Raw genomic sequence first — 11,732 nt, 5'->3', positions numbered from 1 at the left:
TATTACGCCACTGTTGATGTAAATGTCTGTGTCAATAGAATAATTTTAGAAGTAAAACCAACCTTGCATTTGAAGGATTTCTGACTGAGCAGCAGCACTGAGTTGTAGTTCCTGATAGAAAGCTTAGCAGCATCGGACTGATATATGAGAAAATAGTCCCTCAACATGTGACGATTCATCTGATGTAAAGTTAGTTTTATTTCAAACATTATTCTGTCAACACAGACATTTACATGGACAGTCTGTTGTAATAATAGTTTTGCGTCGAGTGTTTTGTGGAGTGGGTAAGACTGTTTTTCGTTACAGACTAACTATGGCCATTGACATGCACTAGCCTAGCACCAACGACGTCTGCAAATACAAGGACTGGATGGGTTATTTCAAAAACGGTCTCCACACATCTCCAACACTCTGGCTCACTAGGAAATTAGACCCTATGTCTAAAATTCCTGACCGTTCCTTTAAAGTTAAGATTCACATCCACAGATATCTCTGTTATTACTGGGCCTATCCACATGGAAAAATGGCTGTGTTTAATGCCATCTGTGGATTTTTATTATTTGTTTCCAAAATAGCTTCTGAAAACAATGTCACAATTCAACCCAAAAGAGATTGATTAAGAGAGTTGTCAGTTTGTGAAGATAATCTCTAACAAATAATGCTAAGGTGTAACATAGGTTTAGATATATCTTTCAAAAACAGTGAATCTCATACAGAGTGAGATAGGCCCCTGCCCTCCCTTTGAAATTGTGACATCATCAAAGACTGGGAGGTGAACGTAACCTCTAGGATTATATCAGGTGTACTGTAAATGTGAACAAAGCTCTATGTGTTTACTGATATTAATTTTATTATTGTTTATCCTATTTATTTTAACTACATCTATATTGTATTTAAGTATTTTCTTGATACTATGAATAAATCTATGTGATGTTAAACTACATATTGTGATAATTTATATCATATCACAGACAATTCTCTATTCAAATATGTGTTACAAGTACTGCTGTTAAAGATAAATGGGTTTGGCAAGGAACTCTGCTTACCCACTTCCTTTTAAGGGCCTGTTTTGAATGACCTTATTTGGCATTACGGTACTTTGCATAATTATATATACTCTTGATTTTATCTTCACTACAGTTTTGAATAATTGTACTGAGAGCACATACAGTATTCACTGGTCATGACCTGCAGTTACAAAGAGCCCCAGTAGACGCTGGCTCTTGAAAATGAAAGTAGTTTGTATCGACTAAAAACAGTAAAAAGTTTGGTTAAGATGCATGTAGGACTATAGAGCTTCATGAAAAACACTTTGCATGTTTCAGGTATTCATGATGAATAATGAAAAATTAGAATTGTTGCCATAGTGATTAACTGGCCTGTATTTTATACACTATTTTCTGATTTCTGTTATAATGTTGTTTCATCATCAAAAACATAGGCCAGGCATGTCCAAACTACGGCCCGTGGGCCAAATGCGACCCTCAGACAAATTTTTCTTGGCCCTCAGGCATCCAGGTGAATTGGCCCGAATTACCTTGCATCAATTAGAAATTAACCTTTTACTGCAAGTTTGTTGAAAATCTACCTTGATAAAGCTGATATTTAATTAATTTAATTTAATTTAGTGTGTGGTTTTAAGGATCTTGGCATGAATAAAGTCTGATAGCTCATTCTAATGTGATAAACTTGCACATATTTCAATTATTCACTGTATTGAGGACCAGTCTACGGCCACACATGTTTAAAACAAACCCTGCATATTTCTCAAACTGAAAACCTTCTTGCTCCACAGTGTTTTTATATTCCATACACTATTTCAGCCCTGGAACTGCCAATCACTACTGAACTAAACAAAAAGGTAAAAGGTTGCTGTTAATTTCAATGAAAACTTCATGACATCACAAGGTGCAGCCTTGAGCTTTAGAGATGTAGACCGACTAACCTAAAGGATTACTCAATTGTGTGAATGAAACACAGTGGACAAGTGCAACGAAGATGATTGTTACTGCACGAGTGAACATTTTGCAAGATGCACTTAGAATTTTAATGTACAGTTTTATTTGCAGGCTGAACAAATCAGACAATGAAATAATAATGTCACTCACAAATATGAGATTCAGTGCAATAAGATATCAGTCCAACATGTGAAGACACTTGTGTGGTTGTCTTTTAAAAACATAAATGTTTGTTGTTTCTAATGTCATTGTCCTTGTCTGTTTTAAAAATGGATCATGAATCTGGAATAAAGATGAACTGAAGTGAAATAAACTGAAACAAAATATACAATTCTGTTTTTTGACAAGGTAACAACATTACAACAAAGCTTAAAATTCACATTAATCAATTTATTGTAATACAGGACCTTTAAGGAACATCTGCTATTTCAGTGTAAATATGACAAATGATAGTATTTCCATCTGTCGTCCAAACAAGTGATACAACTCCCTTAGCTGGTGGCACGTCTGGGTAGCTTTAAGTAATTGTATACAACTTCAATTTTTCCACTGAGAAATAAAGTGTTTTTGCTCTAGTCCAGTCGTAGGAGGAAAAGGATGTTTAGAATATCACCCAAACAACAATGTTATGAACACATCTAAATAGTTTAATCTGAAAATCCCCTTTAGCCCAAGAGAGACATAATAATTATCCCCTAAGTAACACTACGATATGGAGGTCACGTACTTATCCCCATGGATAGCCTATGCTATTGCTTAGTAAAGCATTAGACATGTCTATCTCTATGGAGACAAGCAGGTGGCACCACAGGGTCAAGTTACAGGTCAAGTCTGTGGAGAGGAGAGCTGCTCACTGTAAGTAATGTGGTACTGTATATGTAGTGATACATAAGCACATATACTTGATTAAATGCAAGATAGATACGTTTGCTAAACTGTGAAACATTTTAGGCAAAGCAATTACATCTCTCTGGAGACAAGCTGGTAACTGACACAAGACTATAAAAGTTACAGAGTGCAGCATTAAGTGATGAGGCATGTTTAATACCATATAGAAAACAAGCATTATGGAGAAAGTGTTTAAAAACCAGAGAAGACAGAACAAGTTTCAGTTCTTGTACCCTGCAGTGTGACCTTTAGACACAGGCCTCTGCCACTGGGACAATACTAAACTTTGAAACAATCTCACTTCCCCTTTGCTCTTTTCCTCTATGTGTTGTCTATGTTTTTCAGTGGTATTTGTCATCACAGGACATTTGAACAGCTCACACCAAACCACAGTGTTTCCATTGATCTAGTTTGCATAATTTGGGCTGCTGGGGGAGAGACTGTGATCATGTGTCTGGCCTCATTTGGTTATTATATCTATGAAAACATAAGATGCCTTATCACACAAACCACACTGGCACACAATCCACACTGGATCTCACTGCATGAACAGTGTGCTTATTGTATTTCCTGTCCTGTCCGTCACACACTGGAAAATTATATATGAATGTTTTTTCATGGTTTAATCAAACATTTTTTGAAGCATCAAATAATTATCATGCATAATCAACTTTTATAAGCTAAAAAGTTGTAAGTTATAAGTTTTCCCTTATGAATGTCTTACTCATAGTCCACAACATTCATATGTTTACAGTCATACCCGGTCACTCATATCCATTCTCACACACACATGCACATGCACAGACACACACACACTGACACGCACACCCACCCACATACCCACTAACCTACATACACAGTTTCAACAAACCTTTCATGATTACTTTAGCTGAGTTTTATCCATTATGATCAAGCGTGACGTTTCAAATTTTGAAAAAAAAAAAAAAAATCCTTTTAAGATATAAGTTGATTTTTCCATTGAAAACAATTGCAGAACATTATTAAACCAAACAGGCAATCTGTGTCATCGAGCCAGTGTTGTGCAATTGTTCATCTTGCACAATCTAGCAATAATGGAATAAGCTTTGTGTATTGTCTTAATTTAGGGTCAGTGATAGGAAACTCCAACATACATTAAAGTGACCTCCAGACCAAGACAAGCCAATGTATGTTATTTCTCTTTAAAGAACAGAGGCACTTTTAGCTGCATTTGACCCAAACTGTCTAAAGCAATTTACATAGTGTTGAAAATATTATCTACAGCAACTGTTATCAACAGTTATATTACAATTTAGCAAATTATATTAACAAAGCAAAATATTTAGACATCAAATGTGTATGATATTTTTGATCTCTTTGGCTGCTACACAGACACAGGTTGGCCCATAGTGACCCTCCATTTGATCTGTAATTTCATGTTAATATACATGACAAATATCACATTTAACTCAGCTGCATTATGTAACTTTTCTGCACAGGGGTCCACCATTTACGTTATTGGTTTTTGGTCCTGTCTATCTTGCATTTATTCAGCTACAAATGGTTTTGTTTGCTTTAAGAAAATACCATGAAAAACATAAATTCTTACTCGAAGTGAAGGGGCAACCCCTCCACAAATCTGACCAGCAACTTGGCCTTGGGGCATCACCTACTTGTTTCCATGGAAATAGGTAACTGTATTGCTATACTATATAACATCTCCATGGAGAAATTATGTACCCTCAGAAAAGTTACACAGTGCACCTTTAAACTGCATAATGCATTCACTACGGGCCACATGTACACATTATATAATATTCCGGGTACCACACAAAAATACCTGAGTAAATTTTGTACACATTAACCAGTCAGTTCATATAATATTTCTTTAACTCATAGTTTCACCATCTCCTCTGTGGATCGCTTTCTTTCAGTCTCTTCACAAGTTTTGTCCACTGTCCCCACCACAGACTGAGAGATGGGTTCGTTCACCTCCTCCCCAAGCACCTTCTTGTACGCCCCTGTCAAACTCCGACCAGACCTGCTCCGTGCACTCACTCCCATGAAGTAGTACAGTATGGGGTTCACACAGCTGTTAAAATACGCTACTCCACTCGCTACGGGATGCCAGATCCTCACCACTATGTTCTTGCTGTTCACCATTTTCCCCAGCAGGAGGCAGTGGTACGGAGCCCAGCACAGGAAGAAGGCGATGACCAGTGTGACGAGGGTCTTGAGTGGGCGGGACTTCTGTGACAGGCGGGTGCGCTTGATTCCTACACCAGCCATGATGTAGCAAATAAGAATGACGAAAAATGGCAACACGAAGCCACATAGGAAACGAACTGCGTACAGAGTATATTTAATGCTATTGTCACCATTTTTAGACTCCTTCACGTTAAAAGAGCACTTGCTTAGGTTGTTTTTTCCCGGGTAAACTTGCCGGTACATAAAATAAGGCGTGCTGAAAATTAAAGCCAGCACCCACACACACACAGCCACCACCCGGGACACAAAAAGAGTGCGATTTATTTTTGTGAAAAGCGGCCTCCAAATACAGAGAGCTCGATCCAGACTGATCACAGCCAGAAGAAACACCGAGCAGAACATGTTGGTGTATTTGAAGAAGCCATTGAATTTGCAGAGGAAGACTCCAAAAGGCCAATGGTCGAAAAAGAGCTTTTTGATGAGAGAGGAGATCCGAGTGAAGCAGAAGATCAGGTCTGCTATGGCCAGGTTCACCAGCCACACATTTGTGACTTTAGGCTGAGAAAACAGACAAAAACACTGTTAGAAATGTCAAAATAAATAGTCTTGTCTTGAGCATAAATAGCTTTAAATTGGTTTTGAGGTTTTAACCATCTTATAATAGTGTTCCCATGTTTAAAATATACCTAAGTTGTACTGTATTTTGCTTCATTCAAATGTCTTTCAGTAATACTCAGTGTTGGGAAGGTTACTTTTAGAATGTAATCCCCTACAGATTACATATTACACACCCCAAAATGTAATTTGTAACGTAATCCATTAAATTACTTAAAGTGAGTAACGTAATCTGATTACTTTGGATTACTTGATACTGTCATGTTTTTTTAAACGACATGAATGTAGCAACCACATCCTCAAAATTCGTGTTTGTTGTCTTCAATTTGTCTGAGCCCAAGTCTCCATGAATAAGCAACTGTTTGCTGTTGAGAAACAAAGACCAGGAGATCTTAATATAAGAGGTTTTGTCTGTTAAAAGACAGTAACAAGATCAGCCTTTCCTTCACCAGATTAAAAAATATTATTGATAGAGAAATTATATGAGATCACCTTAAATTATGTCAACCTACTGTTAGGTGTCATGTTGTTTAGACCTGGTTTAATCCTGTTTTAGTCCTGGTTTAGTCCTGATTTTTAGACCTGGTCTAGACCAGGTCTTTAGTTCTGGTTTAGTCGTGGTTTAGTCCTAGTTTAAACCTGGTTCAGTCCTGCTTTAGTCCTGGTTTAGTCCTGGTGTTAGTCCTGGTTTAGTCCTGATTTTTAGACCTGGTCTAGACCAGGTCTTTAGTTCTGGTTTAGTCGTGGTTTAGTCCTAGTTTAAACCTGGTTCAGTCCTGCTTTAGTCCTGGTTTAGTCCTGGTGTTAGTTCTGGTTTAGAGGCGCACAGGAGGAAGTGCGGTTTACGCGAGAAAACACGGTCCACACGCGGCTCACGAGACGGCGGTGTCCGCGCTGTAACTATGGAAGGAGACGTGGTCCGCGGGTTCTCAGGTTGATGACGATGATGAAGGTGTTTGTGTGTGTTTGTGTTTGTGTGTGTTTTTGTGTGTGTGTGTCCCCTCATGTGGCAGGTCACTATAGGACAGTAGTGCAGATATTATGAGTCTATGCAGGTTGTTTTCACCAGTGCCAGTAGCTCCGGTTTCACATTTAAGTTGTAGGCGATTTTATATTTGTTTTTTTTTATATATATATCTCACATCGGGAGAAGAATTTCCAAGACACAAATGCGTTTTTACCAATGCACTGCTGCTTCCACTGTGTGACTGACACCGCCAACTTTAACATGACGTTTACATCGCTCTTATTGCGCGCGTTCTGTTTGGGCTTCAGGCAATGAGTGAAATTACCGAAATAAAAAAAATAAATAAATGGGATGTAGCACAAAATGTGAAAACAGGAAAATACCGCCTTGTAATCCACTTATTTCAGCAAAGTAACTGTAATCCAATTACCACTCATTGAAACAGTAACTGTAACGGAATACAGTTACTCATAATTTGTACTCTGATTACGTAACGGCGGTACATGTAATCTGTTACTCCCCAACACTGGTAATACTGCAGACTATGGTCTGCAGAAATCACTCTGTTTCAGTTTTCCCTGGATAGTTACATCACAGAAAATAAACCCACTGCACTGTTTTTAAGTCCATAAAACGTCATCAAACTTATTTTGAACATTTCTGTGGTCAAAGTGGTGCTGGACAGGCTGGCGTCACCTAGTGCCACCTCTCAGTTTCATTTCTCTCCATTGACTAGGTCAGGAATTGGAATATACTGGATGGTTTGCAAGAACCCCAGAAGTGCGAATCAGCGAAGAGTCATACATTCTGTGTTGACAAAGATTCACGAGATCGAGAATTTAAAGCCGGGACAAAAAAACATGTTGAGAACTGGCTTATAACTCATGAAACCTGCAATCATTAGTTTTCCCTCCTCTCTACACGAGCGTGTGTGTACTGTCTGTATGCTCTAGTGTGTGTGTTATTTCCCACTGTGTACATTGTGATTATGGTTGTTAGTGTCTGTTTTCTCACTGCCTTTTAATTTAACTGTTTACAATTTTTGTATAATTCTTATTGTTGTGTTTTTAGGATGACCATGTTTACCATCTGTCCAGGGACTACAGATGAAAAATAGCCTCTCTGGCTAATTCTGGTACATTTACAGAAATGTTAATTAATGTACACTGTCCTTGTTAAATAAACCAAAATAAATAAATAAATAAATTAAAATAAAATAAACAAAGAGAATGTTTAGTGAATTTTATCAAGGGGAAAGACGTTATTGTCCTTCTTCCTATGGGATTTGGGAAAAGCTCAACATAGCAGTTAGCCCTGTAAGTGGTGCATTACATACATCATGACCAAAAAGCAGTGATTGGTTAAATTAAAAAAAGTACCCGCCTTCCGTCGAGTGAACGAATCCTAATGCTGTAAGGTCAGGCGGTTTCCACAAAGTAAAACCGTCTGATGAATCAGGCTAGTAAACAGGACTTCTCTAAGTAGATTTCAGACACCATACATTTACTATTTGAGAAATATTTCTACAGTGTAACAGTATTCTTAAAATTATAAATGATTATATTTTCTAATTTTATACCTTGAGTTTGAACCCTGCCACCCAAATGACCATGGCGTTTCCAGGGATGCCCAACACGATGGTGAGTGTGTACAGGATGATACTGATGTTGTCCATGATGGCGTCTATTTCCACTTCCTGTTCAGGTTTGGTGGATTTGAGACTGAGCTTTGAGGCGTTCAAAGACATCTTGAATCTGTGGAAAAGATGTAGAGTTATATTTTACTTCTTCATGAAAGCTGCCCTATGTAACTTTTTGGAAGATGGGTCTGACACCTGCTTGATCATGTTGCTTTGCCTTCAGTGTTCTACGTGTAAAATGCATATATACTGTATACGTTACCAAGGCAAAGTAATAAAGACATCTTTTTGAGACAAGCGCGTGGGGACCCTCCAACAGATGTTTCTTTATCTTACGTCATATTTCATTACCCATGTGGGATTTTGACTCCCGAAAAACATTTTGTTGAACTTTTGGTATCTGAGAAACTTCCTGTGGTTTGACACACTTTTTCTTTTGGTTTTGACGCAGGGGTGGGACGCCAAACCAAACCAAACATGCCTGCAGTTTCTGCTTTTAAAATAGCTACAATGTTCTGTTGTTAAAATACACAAGCCAAGATTCTGTTCTTGTTCTGTTGTTAAGTTGCCAAGCTGTTAGATACCTGTGATGCATCCTTCATATTCCATGATAAAACTCATCTATCCCCATGGTGAATGTTCCAAAGTATGGCTTTACATTTCTATCTTCATGTAATGATGCAGGTGACGTGCCACCTCTAGAAAATTACACGGTATCGATTTGAGTATCATAATAAAAGGTTATAAAAAGCTACTACCCACTGTGAAACTTTGACTGAACATTTCCACAGGTTTGAGAGAGGCTCTAATTTTAAGCGTACTTATGATGGTCAGGTGCTTTGAGTCAGCGTCTGCTTCTAAATATGTGGGAGAGAAGATGGCATAAAATAAAATACCCTTACACTTGTGCTGCTGCTGGCCATTTTGAACTGGAAATTGAGACAGTCAAATCTCAAAGAGTATTGTGTAAGACTATCTCTAAGATTTGGAATAACTGACAAATAAATATAACCTATAAATAACATGTAATACACAACTCATGTTCATCATTTTTGTGTATCAGGACAATATAGAAGTTCAAAACTATTTTTTTAATGTTTAAGACTGACAAATATACAAATTTTATTTTATTTTTTCTCAAATTAAAAACAAAACAAACAAAAAAACAAACCCAAAACTGTAAAGTAATGTACATGGGAGAAACATGTTACTCAGTTCTATACATTTGAGAGAAGAAGTGGACAAGAAGCTTAATTGTTTTGTACTGACTATAGCTACTTATTATATTTCATCAACAATATTTTTTTCTTTCGATATATTTATGATACTAAAAAGTTGTGCAAATCAAAAACAACAGGTAGTCAAGTGTCCCTCCCTTGGTTAAATAAATAAATAAAAAGAAAAGTCCTTACCAGTGTGGATGGTGCAGTTTCAGATCAGGAGCTCTGAGCAGACACAGCACAATGCACTTTCAGCTCAAAGAGGAAATGGACACATACCGCTTCATAGTCTGTGGTCAGTTAATATGACAGAGCCCGCCCCCAGAACAAAACTGAAAATTTAACTCAATTCCACACAGATCCGGCTCATATACAGCTAATGATGTCGATTCTTATCTAAAAGTCATTTGGAAAAAGCTATTAGAGGCATGGGATAGTGTTAGTGTACGGATATATTATATTGTGTTTGCATGTCTTATCTTGTTTAAGTTTGGAATCTATGGAAACTTTGACCATAATCAGGCTGGTATTTGACTTACAGATTGTGTATGTATAGTACCAGTCAAAAGTTTGGACATTCTGTATGTTATATACTAGTTTTGACATTTTCTATACAAAAGATGTCAAATATATGATGTAAGATTTATGGAATTATGTAGCAAAGAAACAAAAGTGACATTTCTCTGCTAAACATTTTATATAGTTTAAACTTTTTTATATTTTATTACCAAATCGTCAAAGTATCCACCATTTTCTTTGCTTTTTCTCCAGTTGTTTCACTGTTTTCTTAACTATATAATTCCATATACATTGCCCTCTCATTCAAGATAGATTTTTTTTTCTTACATTTTAGATACATACAGAAGACACCAAATATATGAAGCAAGATATATGGAGTTATTTAGTACAGAAAAAAGTTTAAAATATATTAAAAAGAAAATCCAAACTTTTGACTGGTAGTGTTTGTATTCAATAACAAGAATATTTGCTACTGAAAAATACATGCATTACTACTATGATTTGAATCACCTCTCCACAGATCTGACCTGTAACTTGACTTTTAAAGCAATATCATCACCATTTTAGTGGACGCCCCACCAAAAAAAGTTAATCTCACAACTTTAAAATATGCTCTTATAAGGATTGTAATGGTGAAGTGGTTTAAAGGCATAGACTGCTTTCTCAAACTGTTGTGCCCCTGAGCAAAACACCTCAGTCCCACCTCCTGTCACATTACGTGTAGATGAATATAAGTCAGTGTTTCCCAAACTTTTTTTCTGGAGACCCATATTTTAAAAATCACAAACCTTCGCGACCCAAGTCCATAGACATTATTCGTAAATCACAAAATAATTTTTTTCTAAATTATTAAAAATTAATGAGGATATTTTATTGTCGACAGAGTGATTGTGTCTCTCTGAACAATTAGTATTACTCAAGTTTTAAACAATGAAAAACAGTCATTGAAACAGCAATAAAATGGATCCATAAGCCTATTTGGACATTGAATATAGAACATTTAATTTTCTTTTCAACATTCAATTGAACCAGCAATACTGAAACAAAATAGTCAATAAAATAATTACAAAAAGATAAGGAATTATACAAAACATGTCTTAACATTTCAGCGTGTCAGAACTGTATATTGCAGACATACATGTAGATCCTGACAAGGTGACCCCCCCAAAAAATCTCTTGCGACCCACCTGAGGATCGTGACCCAGTCTTTGGGAAACAACGGTTATAAGGCATTCAACACAAAAATACTTCCATAAGGCATTAATAAAAATATAAATATAAAATAAAAAATACAAATAAAAATATAAATATAAAATAAAAATATTAAATAATAAAATAAAAATAAAAATAAAAATAAAAATAAGCTGTGGCCTGAATCAATAATGTAATAAACGAAAACACTGATCATTGATTACTACTGGGCATTACACTGTTAACATTGTTTCTTGGCTTCGAATGGGTGGATGAGGATTCACATATTGCATTTCTTGGTTGTTTATTTGAGCACAGTATTAAACCATGGAGGTGTTGCTATGAAACCACTGGACTCATGTTTGCCAATGAATCAGGCACTTAAGCGTAAACTATAGAGAGGGTTTTACTGTACAAGTTTAAAACAGCACTATGTATTTGACCTCAAAACAGCTGAAACGGCAGACAGTATCCAGATGATACTTCTGAAAGTACCGCAAACCACAGATGAAAAGAGGAAGTTGATGTGTTTTATGGTATTTTCTGAT

General features: G+C 36.5%; 1 protein-coding gene across 1 annotated transcript; it reads right to left on the bottom strand.

Annotated features, from left to right (window-relative positions):
• Positions 1 to 1,284: 1,284 nt before the first annotated feature.
• LOC110173300 (fMet-Leu-Phe receptor-like) lies at positions 1,285 to 9,735 on the bottom strand. The gene is made up of 3 exons (XM_020939295.2): positions 9,667 to 9,735; positions 8,195 to 8,369; positions 1,285 to 5,591 (listed from the first exon to the last, which is right to left on the bottom strand). Exons 2-3 carry the CDS (start codon positions 8,360 to 8,362, stop codon positions 4,719 to 4,721), a joined length of 1,041 nt encoding a protein of 346 aa, XP_020794954.1. The 5' UTR covers positions 8,363 to 8,369; positions 9,667 to 9,735; the 3' UTR covers positions 1,285 to 4,718.
• Positions 9,736 to 11,732: the final 1,997 nt, after the last annotated feature.

This window comes from Boleophthalmus pectinirostris, unplaced genomic scaffold (assembly GCF_026225935.1).
Source record: "Boleophthalmus pectinirostris isolate CB_2022bp ecotype Guang Dong unplaced genomic scaffold, ASM2622593v1 HiC_scaffold_21, whole genome shotgun sequence".
Classification (NCBI taxonomy): Eukaryota; Metazoa; Chordata; class Actinopteri; order Gobiiformes; family Gobiidae; genus Boleophthalmus; species Boleophthalmus pectinirostris.
The sequence above is the reverse complement of the archived record's forward strand: the minus strand, read 5'-3'. Positions and strand labels throughout refer to the sequence as shown.